The sequence below is a fragment of the Chlorocebus sabaeus genome, chromosome 2 (assembly GCF_047675955.1).
Source record: "Chlorocebus sabaeus isolate Y175 chromosome 2, mChlSab1.0.hap1, whole genome shotgun sequence".
Lineage (NCBI taxonomy): Eukaryota > Metazoa > Chordata > Mammalia > Primates > Cercopithecidae > Chlorocebus > Chlorocebus sabaeus.
Genome location: NC_132905.1, coordinates 61,313,357 through 61,339,007, shown reverse-complemented (window position 1 = coordinate 61,339,007; position 25,651 = coordinate 61,313,357). Strand labels below are relative to the sequence as shown.

General features: G+C 46.7%; 2 protein-coding genes and 1 long non-coding RNA gene across 5 annotated transcripts in view; 1 reads left to right on the top strand and 2 right to left on the bottom strand.

The window, feature by feature from the left end:
• Positions 1–945: 945 nt before the first annotated feature.
• GZF1 (GDNF inducible zinc finger protein 1) lies at positions 946–12,384 on the bottom strand. 3 transcript variants are annotated; one of them, XM_073008673.1, is made up of 6 exons: positions 12,294–12,384; positions 8,244–9,631; positions 6,887–6,981; positions 5,065–5,232; positions 4,262–4,419; positions 946–3,923 (listed from the first exon to the last, which is right to left on the bottom strand). In XM_073008673.1, the coding sequence occupies exons 2-6, from the start codon at positions 9,608–9,610 to the stop codon at positions 3,573–3,575; spliced, it is 2,139 nt and encodes a 712-aa protein (XP_072864774.1). In that variant the 5' UTR covers positions 9,611–9,631; positions 12,294–12,384; the 3' UTR covers positions 946–3,572. The 3 variants fall into 3 exon arrangements, with proteins under 3 accessions (XP_072864774.1, XP_007959994.2, XP_007959984.2); XM_007961803.3 differs by lacking the exon at positions 12,294–12,384 and adding an exon at positions 12,084–12,287 and having other exon boundaries at positions 946–3,877; XM_007961793.3 differs by lacking the exon at positions 12,294–12,384 and adding an exon at positions 12,084–12,286.
• A 2,953-nt stretch (positions 12,385–15,337) lies between these two features.
• On the bottom strand, positions 15,338–21,930 carry NXT1 (nuclear transport factor 2 like export factor 1). Its single transcript, XM_007961775.3, has 2 exons — positions 21,656–21,930; positions 15,338–18,734 (listed from the first exon to the last, which is right to left on the bottom strand). Exon 2 carries the CDS (start codon positions 18,671–18,673, stop codon positions 18,251–18,253), a length of 423 nt encoding a protein of 140 aa, XP_007959966.1. The 5' UTR covers positions 18,674–18,734; positions 21,656–21,930; the 3' UTR covers positions 15,338–18,250.
• A 271-nt stretch (positions 21,931–22,201) lies between these two features.
• Positions 22,202–25,651, top strand: part of LOC103215404 (uncharacterized) — a 165,869-nt gene continuing 162,419 nt past the window's right edge. Inside the window, exon 1 of the long non-coding RNA XR_012090082.1 lies at positions 22,202–22,244. This is a non-coding gene — a long non-coding RNA (uncharacterized lncRNA). The remainder of the gene's footprint in view (positions 22,245–25,651) is intronic.

Genomic DNA, 25,651 nt, shown 5'->3' with positions numbered 1-25,651 from the left:
CCTGAAGTTCTGGTGAGGAAGAGGACCCATGGTGGGTAATGCAGGCTGGCTTATCCTACCATCCTATCATAGAGCCTTGACTTCAGGTCCTAAAGTATATTCACAACACTTCAAGTAAGTCAAAGCAAATGTTTTAAATGGTAGAACAAGCTGTCCCCATCTTGGTGTTCTGAGTTGTTGATCATTCAAAGCCTAAATCAAGTGGCTCTTCTCAGAATCAGTTTCCTAATGAAGATGCCACCATGGTAGTTTAAAAGCTTAGTTTTGTCAGCCTTAGTTAAGAGTCCACATACAGATTGCCAAAGGTATACAGATGATTTTCCAAGTCTCATTTAGGATGATGTGATAGATCGGGGTCCCCAACCCGTTAGAAACTGGGCCCCACGGCAAGAGGTGAGCTGCAGCCAGTGAAGCTTCATCTGTATTTGCAGCCATTCCCTGTGGCTCACATTACCACCTGAGCTCTGCATCCTGTCAGATCAGCAGCGGCATTAGAGTCTCATAGGAATGCGAACCCTATTGAACTGCGCATGCACGGGATCTAGGTTGTACGCTTTTTGTGAGAATCTAATGCCTAATGATCTGTCAGTGTCTCCCATCACCCCCAGATGGGACTGTCAAGTTGCAGGAAAACAAGCTCAGGGCTCCCACTGATTGTACGTTATGGTACATTGTATAATTATTTCATTGTATATTACAATGCAATAATAATAAAGTGCACAATAAATGTAATGTGCTTGAATCATTCTGAAACCATTCTGTCCCCCCACCTGTGGAAAAACTGTCTTCCACAAAACTGGTCCCTGGTGCCAGAAAGGCTGGGGACTGCTGTGCTAGATGATCCTCTGATCTGTGTGGCTTTCTCAGTGACATCAGATGAAGTATTGTTACTCCCAAGTACATGAATATCATGACGCTTGGTTAAATTAACAAGTACCCATCTTGTTTCCCAAAAATGAACTCCTTGGAGTGACAAGGTTTATTTAACAGGTTAAAAATTAAATTATACACTCAAATTTACTTGTTTGGATAATCACCTACAGCAAAATCACTTATCTGTAAAAATCACCTTAAATGTCTCCACCAGACAGCCATTTTTTTCCAAATGACAACAAAGAATTTGGTAAAACCAAAGGCTGCACATCCCTTTGGAGTTTGGGCTACAGTATTTCACAGAAAATGGTTGAAGTAAGCTCCTAAATGGCCCTTCTTGAGGCTCTGGGAGAGGCAGTGTGCCAGTACCTGGGCACTTTCCTCATTACACACTTGGGACCAATCCACTCAGAGGGTGGCCTCGCTTCCACTCAGCATGGCTGTGCTTGGACTTGGAGGAATGGGGCAGATGCTCTAGGAGGTCCTCTGTAACAAGTTTCCTACAGGGTTAGGTTTCTCTGTTCTCAGAGACAGAGAAATGTATATAGAAGTCATATCTTTGATGCCTACTTTTTACATTGAAAAAAGTGGCAGAGAACTCAACCACACTTACACATACCCCAGCCTGGTTGCGGCCTGCACATGAGCAGAGGTCAGGATTTCTCCTCTCCAAAATCCCACTGCCAGAGACCAGCTGGGATCCAAGCAGTTAAACAGCTTAATCCTAGGACTGTATGAAATAAAGGCTTATGGACCCTGATTTTACATTTCATTATTCATGTAATTAAGCAAATGATATTTGTTTCAATTAAGAATCCTATTTCTGCAGAACCTAAATTATAACAGAAATCTTTAAAAAATTGCAAAACTACTTTTACAAAGCAGACATTTATTAACACCATTTTTTTTGTAGAATTTCTAAAGAAACAAATTCAAGACAAAAATCCCTCCAGTAGGTAATAAAATAATCTATTGTTTCAATTCCTTCTGATCAAGTGACTTTATTCCATAAAACAGTACATCAGCTGGGTAGGTTCGGTCTCCTCTGGATGTGTGACAGTCATTATTTATTTGTTCTGTAAACATAAGGAGGATACAGTGACATTGTCATAACTAAATTTGAAGTAAATTAGTATTGTGACGTCCAAGGGCAGGTGTGAAACATGTTATCAGCACCTGAAACACCTTGTAGTGGTTTCACTAACATAAGTTAAAACATAAGCACTTAGGAAGAAAGTCTTCCCTCATTAATTTCTGGCATAGTGCAGCTACATCTTCATCCTGGAACTTACGGACAAAGTACCTTCCTCTTAGAAAATCAAAGTGTTTTCACAGCAAGTTTAATAAATTAAAAATCTAGAGAAAAAAGGAACTAGTGAACAAAAGAATTCTCCAGGGTTCCCTTTTTAAATTAGTATGTTTAAATGTTACATGTGAATCAAAGCATTTCACAAGCACATGGCACATAAAGGCCCTAGAACCAAATGTCAACGTTTAGCAAACACAGCAGAATTTGTCTTTTCATTGTGAATTTTTTAAAGCAATAATTAAGTCCCGCATGAAACAGCCAAAGGAGCATTTGAGACAAAGTTACTGGTTCTTCACAATCAACTCTTTAAGGCATAATCGGAGGTAAGTGTGCTGAGACTTTTGGTCCCTTCTGCTATGTTCTCACATGCTCCCAAGGAAACAGACATGTCAGTTACTTGCCTGTTTCCATCTCTAGGTGTGGAAATGAGAAGTCTGGGTTTCTGGAAATTACAGAAATCAAGTCATAAAAACCTGGCAAAAATATTAAAACCCTGTTCTACAATTTGCCAGTCACCTCATTTTGCAAATAAAATGACTACACAACTTTCAAGTACTCTAAAGCATCTTAATTTTTCACGCCTCTGCAAAAAAATACTATATTGTTTTGCTAGACTCTTTGGTAGGACAGCTTTTACCTAATCTGATTTTTTAAAGACTGAAACTGAACAGCCTCATCTCATTTCTAATGAGATTTTAGACAAACTCGTTTGATTTTATGACAAACTTCCTAGCTGCATATGTGCTGAGATTACGCTAGCAGTTTTGCAGGTGTTCAATCTGCCATACCTTGTTTACTGCCTACAAATGGGGGGTGGGGAGGAATGAATGCAACCATCCATTTCTTCAGTTGCATTTGAGGGTCCCCACAGAAAATCAGATTTGCTTCAATTCAACAGGGAAGAAATGGCTGAAAATATGTGGCCCCAGTTTTATTTCAGCTTGGAAGAAAAATACCTTAAAAGTAGTTATGAGAGAAGTAAACCCACATGGAAATACAAGGCAGGGTGAGAAGCCAGGAAAACTGCTAACGACAATATCAGGAGCTGGTTCAGTGCTCTGTACTCTGCAATTAAGACCAGCAGTTGTCTAAACAAGATAATCAAGAATTAGAACGATTAACATACACCCTACACCAGAATTAAGTGAGGTTATGTTCACTGCCTTGTTTTTCAATAAAGTAGCTGAGATCATGCAGATCAGGATTTTTGAGGGAAAGCTTTTAAAATGCTGTGATAAAGCCGTGCAAGTTAGCAGAAGTTCAGGAAAATCTGCAGAGGCCGTTCTTGCCCACATCTTTGCAGGTGAACAATTGTTTATCTTAGCCCCACATCATCTTGAGTTCAGCTACCACATACGCAGACTAACAGGATGAGAACTGCTTGAAGCTCTTATTCCATGTTGCTCAAAGAGTGAAGCTGTGTGGGCATTGAGTCTGTCTGTGGGGTCAACTCACTAAGCTCGCTGATGGTGGTGGCCAGCAGGGTGTCCTGGGACACCACGGAGTCATCTGACTTGCAGGCTGTGTCTGCAGAACTGTTCTCCTGCATGGTAGGTACAGTGCCTTGGACTGCAGCCAGGTTGTGGAAATGGCCATTTTCTGCAAAAGACAGCAATTTATCCGAAAGTTTGGACGATACATACTCTTCGTCAGGCTGTTCAGTCTTGTGTCCGTCATCGTTCTTGGGTGAGCCATCTACAATGACAAGGAAAGACTTCCATGGAGTATTCTTATCGTGTATCTATAAGTTAAACACAAAACAAAAGTCACTGAATGTGTCTCTGAACAAGTGCATCTTTTAAAACAACAGTCCCTCTACAACTTCAATTTTCAACTTTCACTAATAGGTACCCGCCTGCCGCCACCCTCACTGTTACAGAGTAGTCATCGTGGATTGTGCTTTCCCTGGGCCTTGGGGCTTCATTCACTCCGTGAGTGTTCCACTGCAGAGACAACCCAAGGAGAAAGTACCTGTTGTCTCGTAACCACCTTGGAGAATGGTGGTAGGTATTTCTCTTTAGGGTTCCGTGTATCTAAGGGCAGCAGCTTGTTTCTCAAAAAAGCCAACCCATTGCTTACTGAGGTGTGCCGCCGAAGAGTGGACTTGTCGGTAAATGTCCGTCCGCACGCATTGCACATGAACGGCCTCTCCCCTGTGTGGATGCGGCGGTGACGCTGGAGGGCGTTGAGCTGGGTGAACTGCTTGCCGCACTGGTCACAGCAGTAGGGACGCTCTCCTGAGGCAGGGAGAAAGGAGACTGCTGGTGGGTCTCTTTGGCCTACTGTGCTTAATTCTGAATACACACTTGAATGAATGATGCTGCTGCAAACCACTGGGAAGCCTCAGCATCCAGCATAGGGAAGGTTATGTTGGGAACACCTTAAGGGCTACAAATCTATCTCTATAATACCAAGAATTTATGGCCTATACCAAAAAGGGGCCAAGACATGCACCTGCAGCAGGTATTATAACTACAGGAATGACACCTGTTTTCCACAGTAATGGAGTTAAAATTACAAGTCCCCTAACAACTGAATATGCATGTGTGCATGTGCATATACTAACATGTACAGATTATCCCTATGTCCACACATCCACATCCACTTCCTACATTCACACCATGACTAAGCTGTCTGTCCTTTTCAGTAAAAACTCCATGTAGCAAAGGGACTTAGTCTTCTCCCATTGTAAGTGCTCCCACTTTTCGGTTTCTCTGAGTTAGAAACAATCTCTAAAAAAATGTTATTATGACATACAAAGTGTGGCCAGTTTTCTTCAAAAGCTTAGTTCCAAGTAATTTACTGGTAAATCTACAAGTTTTGGAATTTTTTTTTTTTTTTGGCCAAACTAAACTCCCTTCCCTGGGACATTCCAACCATACCTGTGTGGACTTTAATATGCTGGTAGAGTGAATTCCGCTGGGCAAAAGTCCTGAAACATACTTCACATTTAAAGGGTTTGGATCCAGTATGGATTCTATTGTGGTGTTTTAAGTACTCCTTAGAAGCAAAACTCTTGCCACATGTTTCACACATAAAAGGTCTTTCACCTACATGAAAAAATGAAATAAAGTCATAAACAATACAGGCATTAAAAACCCATGGAACAGTAGGCCTACACTGTTAAAACCCACGTGAACTCCTCAAAAGTGCCTGTAGGCAGCATGTTACATTTTCTAGTAAAAACTATCATAAAATATACACGTAAGATGCTTGGTACTTACTGAAAGTTGGTGTAAAATATCCTTGGAAATTGCAAGAAAAATTCCATTTGACTAGAATCAAAGAGGTATTGTTTGTTCAGCTGGCTCACATTTTAGAAATTATTCCAAACAAGAAAATAATTTCACAACTTCTGTTTGAAGGAACTGCTGGATTATTTTCAAAGGAACACTTCTATGGATCTTTATCAGAATAAAGGGGAAGTTGACAATGGATATATATCACTATTCTAGAGTAGCAACTCCAATCAACTTGATTGAATTGTAGGACAAAAGTTTTAAATACCATCTCACTTTTTGTAGTTTAATCCCACAAATCAGACTTACCAAATTATTAGCTGTGCCCCTGATTTCACAGACATCAAAATAAAAATAGTGACTTTAATAAAATCTTACCATGTTAATATTCTTACCAAAGGACCAATTCTAACTTAATCCTTCATTATAACCTGACCTTGTCCCCAATCCCAAGCTTTCTTTAGACACCAATTCTTCTCATTCTGTAGTCGTAACTCATGTCATTAAATGCTAATTTCATGACATTAAATGAGATTTGCATTTAATGACATGAATTATGACTTCAGAATGAGCAGAACTGATGTCTAATCACACAGACGTGGTGCCTAATGAGTCAGAGACGTGCCATCTCTGTCTCACCTGCATTTGAACTTCAGACTTATAAGCCAATGTTTACAAGTAAGAGTAAAAAATGCAAGCAAAGAAGAAACTTGGAAGAACTGGAACACTTCAGTGCTGTATGCTTCTGTATCTTCCACAAGATTCTGAACCTCAGGGTTACTGTGCTGAAGCAGAATAAAGCCAACTTAAATTTTCTCTGTCACATAATAAATCATAAAGACTTTGGAAAACAGAAATGAGATAATCCTACTACCTTAATATATCATAACAGCTTATTTTCTTCTGGTCTTTTATGTGCAGGTTTTCAATACAGTTGAGGTTAACTGTACGCTTAATTGTGCATTTTAAAGTTGAACATCCAAGCACAGACTTTTTCATGTCATTCAGAGCCCTTACTCTGAATAGCCGGGTCATAAGCCAGGGTATAGATTTACCAGAGTTTACTGGAGCACTTCCTTGTGCTGTTTCTCATTCTTAGTTAATAAAAATAGCAAGAAGTGGGGATAACAGCATATAGCTCTTCCCATATGTTGGACAATTTCTTTAGGACACAGTCTTAGAAAAAAAATTTTCAGTTAACAACAGTAAGAACTATTTTATATCTCTTGATACCTAAGACTTGCATGCCAGATCCTATGGCCTGGTGGTATGAAAGCCAAGGCCACATGCACACTAGCAACGAAGGCAGTGGGTGTATGTTTATTCATTTTGCTCACTTACTAGGAAAAGCTATATCATGGCTTTAACCTGCACCACCTTGACAGATGTCAACTTCAAAGTTAATCAATTGCATTTCCTTCTACATCTAGGAAAGACATTCAATCACAACAGCATGGGTATTTACCTGTGTGACACCTTTTATGATAAATCAGCATGTGGTTCTGAGTGAATCTTGCACCACATTCATCACAGACAAAAGGTTTTTCCCCTGTATGAATTCTGAAAGTACAACATTCAGATGATAACTTAGGATGTATTTCAAAGCTTACTTTGCAGTACAATTTCCACTCTATCCTGCAAAAATCATTTATTCCAAGAGACCTAATGAGAATGACTGTAGTGACAGGTCAAGAGCCCATAATCTCCATCCCAAAATAAACTGAGTTTCTACACAAGGTCAATGGATCCACACATTTTCCCTAAGTCACTGACCGGAATGTTCATCTACACCTGCTCATAAGCCCTGCTGCTGGTGCTATAAGGCATGTGCAGGTAGAGATCAGGCCTTTGCAGATTTTTTAAAACACTAAAGACCACCATCTAATATTTGTAAAGCTATCTCATACAGAATAATCAGCCACAAACACCTTAGGAACTACTGCTGATTAAGTGTCACATGATCAAAAATGTTACTCTCATTTCCTAATATGACATAACCGGTAGAGAAAGGAGAACTGTTCTCAAAATGCTGAAGGTGGCATTTTAAAAATGCATAGGCATTTTAATGTTACAACTAGTATGAAGTAGCAATCAACCATAATTTACTGAGCACTTCCTAAACCAAGTTTTTTAACTTATTAGATAAAGTAAAAGATGAACACCATGCTACTAACCCAAGACTGACCTAGGTTTGAGGGCAGAACTAGAATAGAACAGAAAACAATGGCTTGTTGGGATTTCAAGAATAAACATACTAAGAACTATAAGGAAACTTATTTAAAAACATCACCACACACCTATAGTTCAGAAACATATTAAGAAACAGAAAGCATTGTCTGTCCAGAGTCTGGAGTGCAGACTGCCCAGATGGCACTCCTTCCAAGCCTGAGAACCGAAAGACCAGAGATGAATCCTAAAGCCCTAAATGGCATCTCACTGAGGTCTCTACTGAGACTGTGGGACCTGGGGGGTCACAGAACTCAAGATCTAAATGAAGAGTCAGGAAAGGAGAAATAAAGGCAACGAGGCCCAACTCTTCCTCCAGCACAGCGGGGAAAGCCCGTGGCCACTGTCGCAGTCCCACCAGGGGGACGTCCACGCCAGCAGGGGCGCCCCGGGGGTCTCAGAACAAGGGAGCAGAGCCATCATTCGCAGCCCCTCTACCTTGACAGAGAACTCAACGCTGTCTCGAAATAAGCCCCCAGGTTTGGAGCGGAGAAATTAAGCAGTGAGACATCACTGGGTCCAAATCCCAGGACGACCTCAGTGCTTGACACGCCCTTCCAGTGCGCAGGGATCCCTCTGGACGGCTCCACGCGTACCTCATGTGCGTCTTGAGCGCGGACGGCTGCGAGAACCTGGCGCCGCACTCAGTGCAGCCGTAGGGCCTGTCTCCTGTGTGTGTGCGCTCGTGCAGCCGCAGCGCAGTCTTGGAGCTCAGGCCCTTTCCGCACTGGCCGCAGCGGTGCCGCTCGCCTCCACCCTCGTGCACCTGCAGCACATGCCGCTTCACGTCCTTCTTACGCTTGAACTTCTTGCCGCACAGCTCGCATGGGAAGTGGCGCTCGCTGCTGTGCACGTGGCGCTGGTGGCTCTTCAGGTTGCAGCGGTTGGCGAAGGTCTGGCCGCAGGTGTCGCAGCGGTACACCACCTCGGTGGCCACGCCGTGGCGGTGCTTGCTGTGCTTCAGGAAGCTCTTCTCATACAGAAATGCCTTCTCGCAAATGCTGCACTTAAAGTTGCTCTTCTTCTTCTCCCCTTCTTCGTCCTCCTCCTCCTCCTCCTCCTCTTCCTCCTCCGGCCCTGCTTTCTTGGACACTTCCTCCAACTCAGCACCCACCTGGCAACCCTCATTTTTGGAAATTGGCTCCATCTCTATGCCCACCCTGTCCGGGCTTTGGTCCTGGGGACACCTGTAGTCCCCCATGTCACCCTCAGCACTTTTCTGCTGCTCTCGGAGTCTTCTTGTATATTTCTTTTTAGGGATCTCCACAAAGACCTTCCTCCCAGCCAACCTTCCACTAGCTCTCCTGATTTTAGGGTAGGGAGGCTTAACTACCTCTTTCTTCTTGTCTAGTTTGTCCTTGGACTTCTTTGGTGGCAAATCTGAAGACATGCCATTGCTGGCTATCTCTCCTGGGTAGCCCAAGGAATCCGTGAGACCACTGGGGTGAGGGCCATCCATGGCCACACTTGCCCTGGGGACAGGAGCAGCACTAACTTGGGAGCCACTGCTCACCTCCACCTCCTGGGACTCTGAGAAATTTTGCAACTCCAAAAGTACCGACTCTAACATCTGTTTCTTTAACTGAAAACAAGTTTCTGATAAGTCCAAACATTTCAGCTTTTCAGCCATTTCCAGCATTCGCTGCACCCGATCTTCTTCCACCTGTACCTTTGCAGTGTAGACAAACTCAAGAAATGAAGCAAAGTCAGCAACCTGCACTTCATTTAAGTAGACATTAGTCCTAGTACCATCCCCACTCTTCTCGTTAAGGAACACTTCCTTAAAAAACTTGCTGGTGGCAGCCAGCACTGCCTTATGGGCCATGAAGTCTTTGCGGACGCCCTGATACTCCACGCTGACTGTCACATCACACAGGTGACCCAGGAGGCGAAGCTCATGCATCTCATGCAGTAGGTTAAATGGGGAGGATTTGGATTCCAGCAGAACCGCACCGCTTTCCATCTTCCTTCCTTCCAAAAACAGCTTTGAAAAAGAAACAAGAATTATGCATGAGCAACCACTGAAGCAAAAGGACTAAAATTTATGAGGATTCCTTCGGTACTTGAGAAGATATAGACTCATTAACAACCTAGCTTTACTCAGGTAAAGATTCGAATGACATTTTACTTCTTAGCACAGTTTTCTAAAGTGAAGTTCCTCATGCATTTTCCTAAGGTAATAAATTGGCATGAAAAAAATAGTGTATTCTAAGATTTCCTCCAGTGATAAACAAATGATGGAAGCTGTGATTAGTGAAATACATTAACACAGTATTTTGCTCACCAAGGTCACTGTCTAATTTGCTTACAAATATAGACCCCAAAACTGTAAAATAATTCATGGCAACAATAACGTCTAGTTCTTTGATCAGGACACCAGATAATTAAAACACATAGCCACCACCATCTGGGAGCAAATCCAAAACCTTAGGGAATCATTTCTGCCTTTGAAAAGAACCAACTAAATAACTACTTTCCATGAGGAAAACTTTTGGAAAAGTAGTTCCCAACATCCTAAACTCCTCATAATTTGAATTATTGTTACTCTACTGAAATAATGCAAGTTCACAGCTTTTACATGCTGTGTTCCTTTGAGCAAGCAACTTCTCTGAACCCAATTCCTCCTCTGAAGAAGGCTGGCCGGCTGTTACCAGGGTTCCATGAGCCTGAAACTTGCTGGCTAATTGTTACTGGTTTCCCACACATAGGCCAAGGTGCTACAGTGATCCCCATTTCATAGATGAGGACCTAACAGGGTAAAGTCAATGGCTGGTTGGGATCTGAGCCAGGCCCTGGCAGGACTCCGGATTCAACTCAAACTACTCAACACCCTCTTCCCCTCAGCCTCGCCAAAGAGGCAAAGGGCTATCGTTAGCCCCTAAATCTTTCCACTGCAGTGGGTATGCAAATTTCACCAACCCCACCCAAGGCCTCCAGATACCTTCACTCCCATCATCATTTGTGCTGCTTTGCCCCCAACTCCCTGAATATGTTTTCTCCACGAAGTTCGTCCCTGCCCTTCAGTTACTGAATCTACTTTCCTCTTTAATTCCTGTTACCATCCATCCAAAGCACGGTGCCTTCCTTCTAGCCTCCTTCGTACAGATCACAGATGTCACCTCAGATTCAACATGTCTAGAAAAAAACTTGTCATCATCTTCCCTGAAAAACCAGTCCCACCCCTCTCCCCTTCTCTGGTCTCATCAAAGATACCGCTCTCTACAACCACCAGTTCCCCAAACATGCAAAAGACTGCCCTCTGGGAGTTCCACTGTAAACAAGTACCTATAAGGTTTTTTGTTTGTTTGTTTTGAGACAGAGTCTCCCTGTGTCTCCCAGACTGGAGTGCAGTGGCACGATCTCGGCTCACTGCAAGCTCCACCTCCCGGGTTCACGCCATTCTCCTGCCTCAGCCTCCCGAGTAGCTGGGACTACAGGCGCCCGCCACCACGCCCGGCTAATTTTTTTTGTATTTTTAGTAGAGACAGGGTTTCACCTGGTTAGCCAGGATGGTCTCGATGATCTCCTGACCTCGTGATCCGCCCGCCTCGGCCTCCCAAAGCGCTGGGATTACAGGCGTGAGCCACCACGCCCGGCCTACCTATGAGGTTTGATCAATGTCGCCTGAAGGAGACACCACAGTAAACTGTAAGAACACTGACAAAGCCTAAGAAAGGGATCTATAAGAGTGGGGCGAGGTTTCAGTGGTCCCAGCCCCAGCCTGGGGAAACAAGGCTGCAGAGGGCTGTCAGCCTGATGCCCATACACACTGCCAGCCCTGACTTCCCCAGACCTCTGCTAACAGGGCCCTTGAGGGGACCTGATTTCTCAATCAACAAAGTGGGTCTGAGCGCGATTTCCTATGTTGGTTGGCTACTGGAGTGCAGACACTGGAGGTGGCGACAGGGCCGTCTGCGGCCGGTGACAGCTGTGAGTCCGCCAAAGCTCATTGGCATTCTGGCCGCCTCCCACTGCGCCCGGCATCTGCACCAACGTCGGCGGCCCCAGAATCCCCGAGGCTCACGGGGCCAGAACCCTTCCCAGGAGACGCTGCTACCGGCAGCCCCGTCCACGGCCACAGGGGCCGGGCTTCCAGGGGGGCTTAAAGCCGCCGCTGTCCTCGCCATCCTCACGGCACCTCCCACCCTGCCCGCGCCACTTGTCCTCCCCAGCGCCCGGACGCCGCTTGGCCACTCCAAAGACCATCCGGAGAACAAACTACTGCAGCCACAGAGAAGCCCCTCCTCGTCCTGACGCGCCGCCTCCCAACGCGGGCATCCGGGGCCGCGTGGATCAGGCCCTTGGGCCGCCCCCTGTCCCCGCTCCCGCATCCCCGAGACCCCGCAGTTCCTCAGAGCAGCCGGGGAGCGCGGACGACAGGAAGGCGGCCACGGGCGGCGAGGGGCCGGGGCCAGGCCTGCGGGCCACGCACTCACCTCCCAGCCGGCGCCCCCGCTGCAGCCGCTGTCCGCTGGACCAGGCCGGTAGGAACCGCCGGCCCGGCTGGGCGGGGCGTGGCACCCTGCGCGGGCACCGCCGATTGGTCACTGAAGGCCCCTCCCCTACCGCGGTCGGCCACGCCCCTCGCGGGGCTGAGGAAGCGGCTGAGCGCACAAGTCGGGCAGCGGAGCCGTTTAGGCAGTTACCTGTTCTGACGTACACGGGGCCGCGCGACTGACTGGCGAGCCCGGATTGCGTCACCAGCCGCATTGCGTCACCCGCCGCGAGCCAAGGCCTGCGCCTGCGCAGGAGACACCGACGTCTGCCCTACGGCACGCCACAGCGGGGCGGAGCCAGTCGCGAAAGGTCACGTGAGCGTCCGAGGCGCGTGGTCACTTTCGCGTCCGTTCCTGGCTTCTGGCCGCGAGGCGCCAGAGCTTCCTTGTCCCAGCAGCCTGCGGTCAGGGTGTGCCCTGCAGTTCGCTTCCTACTAAGAGCTGCTCAGGTTCCCGAGGCCGAGCGCACCCGCAGGGGACCGTGGCCACGCGAGGGACCTCGCGTAAAGCCAGGCTTGGAGCTGGCACTCGCCGTGGCTACTGGGGGCGTAGCCGCGCGCAGATGCCTCTACGGTCGCTGGAGAACAGGCGCCAGGCGGGTCGCGGCGCTCTCCTCTGGGGTGCTTTTTCCGCGGTGCCCCCGCCCCTGCTGGGGGACGGAGCCGGGACTGCACCCTGAGATCTTTATTGCAGGGTTTTATTTTTCCAGGAGTCCCCTTTTCACTACAGAATTCCTCAGAGACCCATCCACTCTTCTGGGGAAAGCACAATTAATGCCCTAAGATTCGCTGACTCCTCGAAATCTTGCTGTTTCCACCAATTGTTGCTCAATACTAACTAAAGCCCGCTTTGAAACACCTGCCTTAAGTCAGACTTCCAGTTCTCCATAAACTGACTGCCTTTTGCTCCCAACCATTGCTAAAGCTTTGCCAGGTCATGCTGTCCCTGTGGCCCGCAGTTAACTCAGCCTTGTCTTATCGATAGGTTGAGTTTGTAATGTTTGGGGACTGTCAGGACAAGTACAAATTTAAAATAAGAGGTTTATTACTTCCTGTTGAAAATAAGAGATTTCCCTCCCTTTTTCTTTGAACATTTACTTTTAGAAAACTGGTAATTAGTGTACGTACTTTTTCCACTCTTTGAAATATATAAATCCTCTTGAAGACTAGGCCTTTTTGTCCGCTTTTTAACCTAGATATGTTTCTCTAGGACCTAGGAGCCATCTCTTTAAGTATCAAGGGAACTAATGCCCCTATCTCCCAGTTTTAATGGGAGAGTAGGAGCCTAACTTCAGTGGGCCCTTTGCTCCAGCTTACAAAATTATCTCATAAAGATACAAGTTTATTTTTCCTCTAGATAAAGCCAATTGGCTAACACAGAGGATCACCCCAAATACCAGGTTAGATGAACTGTGTGTGATGAAAAGTGCTGCCAAGTTCCCTTGAGAACTAGTTATTGTTTATCTTGAAAACGTGTGTAATGGATTGCTTGGCTGCACAAAAGAGTGGGATTTCTGTCTTTGCAGTCTCTTAGTGGATTGCCTGTGATGGGTATCGCATTCTAGTTTAATGCTTATTCAATTAAAAAGTGTTTTCTTTCTCCACTACCTTTCTGAAGAGGGTTGGGAGACTGTACTTTTAATTATATTTCCTGAATAGGAGCCAAGTTCCCACACATAGTAGGTGCTCAATAAATATTTGAAAAAATGAATGAGTGACAGAAATCTTTCTTAGGCCCACTCTCTTTATATTTGCATTCCATGATTTGAAGAAATTGGAATGGATGCAGTTTTCACTCATGGCTCCAGCAGGCCCAGAATCATGTTTTATGATTTTGTTTTGCATTACAAAAAGGTGGCCAGGCACGGTGGCTCACGCCTGTAATCCCAGCACTTTGGGAGGCCGAGGTGGGCTGATCACTTGAGGTCAGGAGTTAAAGACCAGCCTGGCCAACATGGTGAAACCCCGTCTCTGCTAAAATACAAAAATTAGGCCGAGTACGGTGGCGCACACCTGTAATTCTAGTACTTTGGGAGGGCGAAGTGGGTGGATCACCTGAGGTCAGAAGTTCAAGACCAGCCTGGCCAACATGGTGAAACCCCTTCTCTACTGAAAATACAAAAATTAGCCAGGTGAGGTGGCACATGCCTGTAATCCCAGCTATTCAGGAGGCTGAGGCAGAAGAATCGCTTCAACACGGGAGGTAGAGGTTGCAGTGAGAGGAGATTGTGCCACTGCACTCCAGCCTGGACAACAGAGTGAAACTCTGTCTCAAAAAAACAAAGCAAAATTAGCTGGGAGTGGTGGCAGGCACTTGTAATCCCAGATGCTCAGGAGGCTGAGGCAGTAGAGTCACTTGAACCCAGGAGATGGAGGTTGCAGTGAGCTTAGATCATGCCATTCCACTCCAGCCTGGGCAATAGAACGAGACTCCATCTCTGATTACATTAGCTAGCATTCAATGCTGAAAGGATTGCTTTAGTTGAGTGTCTTAATAGCTTTAATGCCTAACCAAAGAAAGAAACAGCATATGATAATCATATTTTATATTCAAATTATCTTTAGAAATGCTACAGGAATTTATAAACTAGATCAGGTTCCAAGGTAGAAATTACAACAAGCTTATTCAAAGTAACTTCTGGAAATGAATAAGGTAAAAAACACCAGCCTAACACAAAAGTAGCAAAGTATATCGTAAACTAAAAATAAAAGTCTAAGCCTCCCAGCTGACTGAACAGACTCCTTCTTGGCCAAGAGGGAGAAAATAAACCTCAAAAACAGTTTTTTTTTACCCCAGAGAAACCTTAAAAACCGAGTTCCTGGCCATGATGGAACAAGAGGTTGGACAGGCCTCATTTCTGTGCATCACCCATCCTAGCATTAAGGTTAATATAGAGGTCATAAGACTCACGGACTCTGTGGCAATACTAAATGATAAACAATGAAGGGCCATGCCCGGCAAGGGTTGTCACGCACCTCTACACTTCAGGAAGAAACTATGCCCTAACTGCCACAAGGTTTTTATTCTCTAGCAGCCAAACAAGCACTGGCTTCTAGATAAGCAATATTCAAACACTGTGCATCTCATCCACCTCCACATGCTGACGCCCACCATCCCCCGCCATGCCACTTCCACAAATTATTACTACTTTGATTGGACCAGAGGCTGACTGCAGTAACTTTTTCCTGATGGGAAACAACCGAACGGGGCTGATTCTGGCGGTTTACAGAGGCTGTACACAAGTGCATTAGTGTCCTGAAAAGACCTTTCAACATATAGGGTTAAGTGTAATACATGAATACATGTAAATGCTAAGAGTGCACCCCAAAGTAAACATAGGTCACCTGTAACATGCATGTTTGTCCAGTAAGCATGGGTCAGGATTCGTTTCATGAATATTCATAGCTCTTCCTGGGGCCTGTTCATACCTGTACTTGGCTAAGCCCTTCAGCTTGAATGCCTGTCTTAGGCCCCCTTCCCTCCAGGTGCCTGCCTTTTGAGCTTCTGCCAGAGGCTATGCTTCCCAGCCTGTCAGAAGGGCCACCTTGCAGGTTATCACACTTTAAAGAAAGAAAGCTCTCCTTTCTAAGTTTATGTTTGTTATTTTTTTAAAAATAATACGAATAGACAATTCACTTGAGAGTGTGAATGGCATACTTCACTGACAATGGAATACTATAAAAACAATAATAAACCACTGATAAAACATGAAACTGACAAATATAGTGTTTCATGCTGCAGAACTCTGCACGAGGAAAGTACACGGGAGTGAACTTTTATGTAAGGGCGTTCACTGCAGTGCACTTTTATTAGTGAAACTTTGGAAACAATCTCACCTATAAGGAGATGGTCAATAATTTGATATATCCAAGCACTGGATTATTATGCCGGTCATTAAAACAACGTTTAAAAATATGTGTAATAGCTTGGGGAAATGCTCACCATGTTACAATGAGTGAAGACGGCTACACTGTTTTACACAGGGCCTGATCTGGTTTGAAAACAAATCTATAGAAATAGACTGGAAAGAAATGTATCAAATTCTAAACCGCGCTAGGAAGAACGCGGAAGCACGCGCAACCCCGGCGCCCCACCTACTAGACGTCCTCGCTGTCCCTCACCTGCAAGGCAGGTGCAAGGAAGGGTGCCAGGCACACCTGTCTTGCCTTCCCGGGTGGCGGGGGCATGGCAAGGGCAGAGATTCCCGCTGTGCCCTTAGAGGCCGCCAGCAACCAGGCTAGTGTGGGTGTGGACGCAGTGCCCTGTACCCTATCCGCCCTGCCCACTGGGGGTCTGGCCCAGACCTGAGGGGCAGTAGTTGGGGCCGACCCGCATCCTCTGGCCCTAATAGTGAACACAGTCTGCCCCATTCAAATCCTTTTCCTCTCTTAGGATTACTGCTGTGTGTCAGTGTCACACACCCCAAACTGATAATGGCTTAAGATGGGATTTATTTCTCATTTAAAAATAAGTCTTAGGTTGAGTGAGCTGGGGCTATTTTGGTGTTTCCACATGGGACCTACGCTCCCTTTAGCTTAGCACTATCCTACCTCTAGGGTATAGCTGCCCTGTTCTCTTGGCCAAGACTGAGCCAGAGCCTGTGGTCAGGCCAGCAAAACCTTTCCAGGCAGCAGGATAGAGGGGGGAAGAAAGAAGGGTCTGTTGAAGGAAAATTCCCACAAGTTCAGTCCTTGTATTTCATTGGCCAGAACTTAATCACATGTCAGGGCTAGCTACAAAGTGAATGAGAAAGTCAAGTATTTAAGATGGGTCCCTTGTCTCTCAAAACACTGGCCTTCAGATCATAGAGAAGGGAAGGGGTGTCAAGAGGAAACAGCTACCCATGTCACTGTGCTCATCAGAATTCTTACCCTCAAAATTTCCCATTCCAACATCTTGACTACCCTATCCCAAACCTAGCACACTCTTACCAAAGACAACTGGGGAAGCTGCAGCATGGCAGGCACATCATCTATTGGTCCAACTTCTACAGGGTTTTCTATTCTTTACATTGGAGAAATGCAATTGGGTTTGGCCTTTAGGATCAGTAAAAGCAGCTTCTAGTTCTGATGTCCTCCATCACAGTTTCAGTGCTTCCTCCTCTCAGAATCAGTACTGATTCACTTTCTCTTTATGAATGAGTTTAATATAGTGGCTTCATTTAAAAGCAATTATTAGCTAACTCTAGTATTTCATCTGTTCTCATCAATTCTCAGCTAAGGTGCTAAGATAGGGCCCAGTCATCTGTTAGGTGATTCTGCTACATCCTAAGGTGATGTATCCTAAAAGACAACTAGGGTGCTTTTAAAAACTGCCCATGCCCAGCCCTACCCTCAAAGGTTCACGCAAACAATTAACCAGTGTGGTGGCATGTGCCTGCAATCCCAGCTACACAGGAGGCTGAGGCACAAGAATTATTTGAACCCAGGAGATGGAGGTTGCAGTGAGCCAAGATTATGCCACTGCACTCCAATCTGGGTGACAGAGCAAGACCCTGACTCAAAAACAAACAAACAAAAAAAACCAAAAAAAAACCTCTATCCACTACCACACACACACACAGACTCAAGCATGGTTGGGTCTGCAGTATGGCCTTGGCATAGGTAATTTTCAGTGTCCCAAGGGATTCTAGTGTGCATGGGGTTGTGAATCACAGTTCCAGGTTGGTCAACTGTGTGCATACTGGTGCCTGGGGTAGGTACTAAGCCCTGATCCTCACCCCTGTGCGGGTGCTTCCTATTATGCTTTCTGCCTTTAGCCCTCCCCCTCAAAACCTGGTCAAACACATCAGACGGGGGGAAAGAAGCAACATGTGTATTATTAAATTATTTGTCAGAAATTTCCAGAATCAGAGTCTCTACTGGGCAAGTAGAAAAATAGAAAAGTTTACTACTTTGAAAAGGAAACTATCACAAACAAGTATATATTCAGGAAAGGGACTCCTAGAACTTGAGCAACAAAAAAAGAATTCAACCTCAGCACAGTGGAGTCTGCAGTGTCTCCGCAACAACAGAAATGAACTTGTGTTCCTCACATCCTTGAGAGTTGAGGTTTGCATTTCTCTACAGAGCTAGGGCTGAATGAAGCAGAGACCTCTGCCACCCCCACTAGCTGGCCCAATCCTGGAAGCGGAAGCAGTCACTTGCGATCTTCCACACTGTGTTGCTGGGTGAGGCCTGGGCGGTCAGGATGAAGTTCTGGTTGAAGTCCCGTTGTTTGTTCCCCTCAAACTTCACTGATCCACAGATCACAACAAGGACTGTGGTCTGGCTTGGTGTGGCTTCATCATGTACAGGCTGGCAGTCTACCACACTGATTTGGAACTCGCTGGAAGGCAGCATTTCAAAAAACTCACTCAAGGATTCTTGTCCTGAAACAGCATTGCCATTCCAGACCAGGGTGGCTGTGCCCATGTACAGGCGGGAGAGCAAACGCCGCCGCTTATCCATGGTGGTGTAGTAGACGTTGACAAACTCCTCAGCAGCTCTGCAGGCCTGATCCACGTAGGTCTTGAAATCCACAGATGCCATTTCTGGTTCTATGGAAGAAGGGCTCCACCAGGGTATTTCCTCTGCCTTGGGGAATCAGGGGCTGCAAGGAAGTAAGGTTGAAGAGAACCCATGTGAATGCCAAAGTTCATTCTGCCCTGACAATGGAACATTCCTCCTTTTCTACTACTGGCAAAATAGTTACAGACTACAGAACAATGACTGTAGGCTCAAATAGTACCCAACGCCTAAATGTCTAATTTTACTAAGCCTCAGTTTGCTCATTGTTAAGATGGGATTACCACTGTGGCAAACTGAGACAGTATACATTGTGTTTAGTTAAAAACATTTAGTTATAGTCAGCACTCCATATCTGAGGGTCTTGCATCCACAGATTCAAGCAACCTCAGGGTGAAACCTGCAAATATATTGGGCTGACTGTGCTATGCCATTTTGTTTTTGTTTTTGAGACTGAGTCTCACTCTGTCACCCAGGCTGGAGTGCAGTGGCGTGATCTCAGCTCACTGCAATCCCCCACCTCCCAGGTTCAAGGGATTCTCTTGCCTCAGCCTCCCAAGTAGCTGGGACTACAGGTGCCCGCCGCCACGCCTGGCTAATTTTTGTATTTTTGGTAAAGATAGGGTTTCGCTATGTTGGCCAGTCTGGTCTCAAATTCCTGACCTCAGGTGATCTGCCCGCCTCGGCCTCTCAAAGTGCTGGGATTACAGTCATGAGCCACCGTGCCCGGCCTTAATGCCATTTTATATCAAGGACTTGGAGCATCAGCAGATTTGGTCTGTTGCAGGGGTAGGGGGACTGCTGGAATCAATTCCCAGAGGATGAGGAGGGCTGACTGGACCATTAATTTTTTAAATCACACTTTATAAAATAGAGTACATTTGACTATGGAAGGCCACTCTTTCCTGAATGCTTGCAACAGACACGACTGCCCCTTGGTAAAGACAGTGGACCATGTTGAAGGGAAGAGTGGTCACTGGCTCAATAAAGGCCAACCAAACCAACGAAATGCTCGTCAGCTGCTGAGTCTGGGAAAGTCTATCATGAGCTCACTCAAGAGGAACCAGGAGGGCAGAGAAGGCAGGTTTCTTAAGAGGGTAGAAACACAAATGACATGAGGACAGAACCAAAATAGCAGCCATAATCCCCATGGTAAGCTGGAAGCAGCAAACCTCTTGGGTGAGTGGGGATTAGAAGGGAGGACACCCAGCTTACATAGGTACTAATATCCACCACATAAGTCCTGTGGAGCCACAGTGCCTCCACAGAAAGACATGTTAAATTTCAAAGTTCTTGGGTGTGTGGACACAGAATGTGTACTATAGCTGAAATGTCACATTGTTCCCCCAATAAAAAAGTACAAAAGCATAAAAAAAATTGACATTTACTTTTTTCAGGGTACAGGTACAACTGTTATGTTCTTTTCTCCATAATTAAAATATTTCACTTAAAATAGAGGACATTACTAAAATACTGGATTACTAAAATAGAGGACATTACTAAAATAGTTTATACTTACAAACTTAAATAGTGATTTTTTTTTTTCATTTCAAAAAAAGACCTTTTTTTAAAATGATTAGCTTATGAAATCGATAAAACATTCCACATAGGGCTGGAAAGAGCCAGGTTCTTATAACGGCTGCAAAGATGGTGCACTGCCTCTGGTAAAGGGCTGGCTGGATGGGAAGCTGTCCTAAAAATGAGCAGTTAAGAGCCAATTTCAGACCTAGGTCTTTCCACGCCCTCCACAGACCTCAAAGTGAAGCCTCAACTGTACTCTGAACTAAGTACAGCGGTCCCTCGGTATCTGTGAGGAACTGGATTCAGGACCCCCGAGGATACCCACACCTGCTGATGCTCAAGTCCCTGATAGAACGGTGTACTGTTTGATAAAACGTATGCGCAGCATCCTCCTACATACCTTAATCACCTGTAGGTAACTTATAACACCTAATACAATGTAGAAGGGATGTAAATAGTTGTTATACTGTATAGTTTAGGAAATAATGACAAGGAAAAAAAAGCCTCTACATGTTCAGTACAAAGGCATTTTTCTTTTTCTGAAGAGTATTTTTGATTTGAGTTTGGTTGAATCCACCCCACGCGGAACCCACGAAGAAGAAGCGCTGTGTTTGCTAAGAGCTTCACATATATTACCTCATTTAAATGTCACCACAAATGAATGAAAAAGGTATTACTATAACAATTTTACAAATGAGAAAAGGGAAGCCTAGGGCTGGATCAAGGTAATGACGGTTAAGAGCATTCCTGGTCTATCATTTACAAGACTAGACTGAGGGCTGAAATTTTGTCAAGACGATGCTGTCCTTTAACTCGCGTAAGCAAGTCTCCATGAGGACAACTCCAGGACTGCCGGAGTGGGAATTTTCTCCCAGGGACCCCATTTCTCTTTGGCTGGAATTCCCGATCTCCACCTCACTCCTCTTCCCTCCATGGCACCAGTCCCCCCATCATCTCAGAAATGCCCCTTTTCTCCGCCCCTGGCTGTCCTTCCAAACACAATCTAACAATTGGCCACGCCCCCACACTCCACAGAAGGACCATCTCCACTTTTGGTTCTCAGTTACCTATGGGGCCGTCAGCCCCGCTGCGTCAAATCAGAAAAAGAACCAGACCTTGAGGACTGGAGTAAGAGGCTGTGAAGATCGCCGCCTCCTCCCACGGCCCGCACCGTCGAGTGTCCGGAGCTGGACGGGAGAAGCTGCCACAGTGGCATGGTCTTATTTCCTGCGAGTCGCCTTTAATTCAAACCTAGACAGAAGCACGCCCTGCCCGGCCCTCCTCAGACCCGAGAGCTGCTCTGTGAGGGGACGCGCCTCTCCTCATTGAAGAGAATTCGCTGCCACGCGTTTTGCACAGTAGAGAGGCAACTCTACCACGTGGACAAAGGTACAGCCGTGTCTTATTCCCAACAATGGACGAGGGCGTGGGGTGTGTACGAGAGGCTGTCTCCGGGGTCAGACCGCCGGGGGGACTGCAACCTACCTGCGCGGCGACGTCCAGGGTCAGCGCGGGCCGCGGCGCCCACGGTCGGGATGCCCCCCGCGCGGGCCGCAGCTCCACCGAGGGGCCGGCCGCGGAGGTCACAGGGTGGGCCCACCGAGGCCTCGGGTAGGGGCACGGGAAGAGCTGCCTTTCTTCCCTCCTCTTCCTTCTTGGAGGCTTACTCTGGGTCACCGGGGCCCCACAGCCTGGGGACTTTCCGGCGCAGTTCAGCGGCTTCCCGCGCGCTGCTAGCCGGGCTCCGCGCAGACGCGAGCGCTCCGGCCCCGCCCTCTCCCGCATTCCCGTGACGGGCAGCGAGGTTAGCCAGTGGGACTGCGAGCCGGAAGGCTAACTCCGCCCGTGTGTGGCTTATAAGAGGTGGTAGCTTCCGGGAGTGTCACCTTCCCAGAAACCCCGGCAAATCCGCCGTCGAGTTTTTATTGGTCCAACCGGGTCACAGACCCCGGCCCGTCTGGTTAGGTGGGGTCCCTGATTGGGCCAAACCTCTCAGGTCCCGCCCCTAGAGCCTCGCTTTTCTTTCCGCTGCGCGGAGGCCGCTTGGCTGGAGAGGGAGGGGACGTTGTGTGGGGTGAGTGAAGTGCTTTCACCTGGTCCCGCATGCCCTTGTATTGGAGTGATTTCAGTTAAAAGGCTCGTGAAACGTCACTACTTGATGCGGCCAGCAGCAGCTGCCTGACCCCGCCGAGGCCTTCCGTCCGGCAACATGTGAGGCGCCGCGGTGCTTGAGGCCACAGCGAGGGCAAGGCCGGCCGCGCCCCGTGGCATGCGCGTGGCGGAGTGCCTGAGCCGATCGCGCTCCTTAGGAGCTTAAGCCACTTAGAGGCGATGTCCTGGTGGACACGGAGGAAGCCAGTTTTAGTCAGATGGGAAATGTAGCTAAAAGTGGGAGGAGACTGGGGCGAGGGTAGGACGTGGATGAGGCGGGGGCTTGACGGCGGCTTGACGGCGGCTTCCCACTGCCCTGAGGCCTGAGGTGTCGCGGGAAACCCGGGCCCGTCTGGAGTTGGGATTCTGTTCTTCCGCGTCCCTAGCTAAGTTTCAGCTGTTCTGGAATGAGGACTGGATTTTTACTGAGCTTTACCAACAGGCTCAACAGGATATAACCATTCAGTGTGGAGGTTTGAGAAACTGTAGTTTGTAAATTAAAAGAAAAACCTCATTTCTTTAGACAACATTTTCAGCTCCATCTGCTGGTCTGAGGCTGAAAAATTAATTGCAAAGCCAGGAGAGAACTGGGGCTAGATGAAGTGAAGTAGTTTAACCTGTGCTTTCTTGGCGTCCCATCGGCTCCCTTTGCTTGCATTCCTAAGAGAATCTTGGTCTCAGATTTCAGGACACGTTGAAAACAGTTGGGCTGTTTAGTATAGGCCACCCCTTCCCCCCCCGCACCCTCACCCCCACCCCACGCACACACTTCAGTTAAGTAGGTGGAGAGTTTGGATTATTAAAAGGACACGTTGGAGGCTGAGCAGAGAGGGTGAAGGAGCATTTTCGGTGCTTTATGAACTGAAATGACTTTATGAACCCCAAGGCAGTGATACTTGGATTGATCTAAATCGGCATGGATGGAATGGAAGTGGGAATGAGAGTTGATCTACTGCACGCTCAGTAGTTTGGATGTTGTGCTGCTTTTGTTTCATATATAATAAGTCCCTTTCATTTCTTTCACATAACTTATTGGGGGAGGTACCATTATTTCTGATTTTATAGACAAGGAGGCTGACAAAGAACCATCCTGGTGTCACAGGGTCAATTCATACCTAGAAAAGCTGGTTAGAAGAACATTAGGACGTTAGAAGAACGTTAATGAAGCTCCAAGGCCTTTTAAAAATGCGAGACTTTAGCCTTGAGAGGCAGCTGTTCTGCCTTGTAGGTTTGTGGGGTCTGCCTTTTAGTTTAGGGTCCTTTTAGGTTTGTGTCTCCAGCATATAAAGTTGTGCCTGACCCATAGCAAGGGCTCAATAAATACTGTCTGAATGAACAGACAAGCCTGGGTTCAAGTCATTGCTCCTCAACTGCATGGTTGTGATGATCTGTTCTCAACACACTCCCTGCTGTCTTTGGAAGCAACCGTGGCTTTTATTCCCCCTATGATCCTGGAGTTTGGGGAGGTCAGAGACATCCCTGGTTCCAAAGGGCATACAACTGGCACTGTATGCGTTGAGCACAGCTGAGGGTGGTGGGAGGCCCAATTAGGGCCATTGAGCCTGGAGGTGTTTGCTGAGGGATTCTGGGAAAGGATATTTTTCTCCCTTCCCTTCTGGACCCATGGTGTGTAGATAGCACTGCTGCAGCCATCTTGCTGCCCTGAGTGCTAGACCCTTGATGATGAGGCAGACAGGAAAGCTGGGAAGAAATCAGGCTCTTGATGACAATGTTGGTAGTCAAATCATCCCTCAAGTTTGGACTTTTTAGTTTCAAGAGCCAGGAAATCCCTTTTATCTTTTATACTATTTAAAATTGGGCATAAACATAAAGTTATTTGCAACTTGACTAGTGTGGCTTAAGCATTAGCAGGGTGGCTGTGGCAAGTGAGTTACCTCTTTGGTGCTCAGCTGCCTCCTCTGTAGAATAGGGGCAATGGTCAAATCCATCTCCTTGGGCTGATGTGAGGAGCGAAGGAAACAATGCAACGCTAAGTGCTTCATATGGGGCCGAGCACGAAGTAGCATCCAGAAAGCATTAGGAGAGCAGAATCATGCTTTGACATTTTGCATCTACAGTAGCTTCCTTATCTGCCAACAATCCCTCCAATGACTGGCTTTTAAACTTGGAAGAAGTGTATTGACAAATTGGTGGGATTTGTCACCAAATTGCACAGGCACCTTCTGAAGATGAGCCCAGTGGTTTAAGCAGCCAAGGAGCCAGTGGTCCCATGTGCAGCGTGAAGTCCGTCCGGGGAGGACGGGCACATCTGGTCACACAAGCAGAGTCCTTGGCAACTCTGACGACAGGCTTGACTTAAGGATCTTTAAGTCTGTAAACACAGGATTGATCTTTTCCCTCATTGTCAATGTTGTTCTCTGGTGCAGGATCTTAACAGCATTTGTTTGCCATGAGAGGCTGTGTGATTTGGAGCCAGTCGATCTACAGTGACAGCAAAGCAGTTGTGACTCTCATGCACTGACACCAAAAACACTTTTTTTCCCGTCTCTCGGCCTTAGCAGGATCATCTGAGCCACTGCCAGTTCAGAGTGAGCTGGGCTGCTTTTCCAGGAGGACAGTTGGGGACCTGACTTTTGAGGAGATTCTGAGGTTTACCGAAGGAGCAAACCTTACAGGGTCAGACAGTGTCTTGTGAAATCTGAGCTCTGCCTTCTCTGTCCCTCAGTTATTGCCTCTGTAAAATAGGAGTGTGGACACTGTAGACATTAAATAGCAGTGTATCAAGGAGGCACCATCTGGAGCATTTGCCCAGGCTGCAGTGATGCCATTTGTCTGAGGAGGTTGTAGGGATCATTTCTCGTTTGGATCTCAGCCCTCTTCCCAGCTCAGCCATCGGCCATCTGGAATTGTGGGAGAGGTCAGACGGCTGCAAAGCCTCTATGTGGAATTGGAACTAAATATGCATATTTATCAGTGTTTAATGGAAGACTGCAGGATGCTTGCAGAGTCTACAGAAGGCACGGGTAAGGTAGCTCTTGGAGTCTGGGAACAAGAACTGGACAGTGGATGCCTCAAGGGCTGAGTTGGACTGACAGAACTGTGACCAGTGTCTAGCACCTGGGATTATCCACTAAAGTCAGATTCTCAGGAAAGAGTTGGATTGGCCCAACTCCAGTCATGTGCCACCCCTCTGCTGCCTGGGAGGGATGGGTGGCCTGAGGGATAGTCCCGCCAAAAACACCTGGGGAGGAAGTTTCTCAAAATAAGTAATGTGGAGGAGCTCTTCCCAAAGGAAGGAGGGGGGATTCTGAGAAGGCAGGAAGAACTGAGGCCATGAGCACAAACAGAGGATGAAGCAGAGGTCAAGGC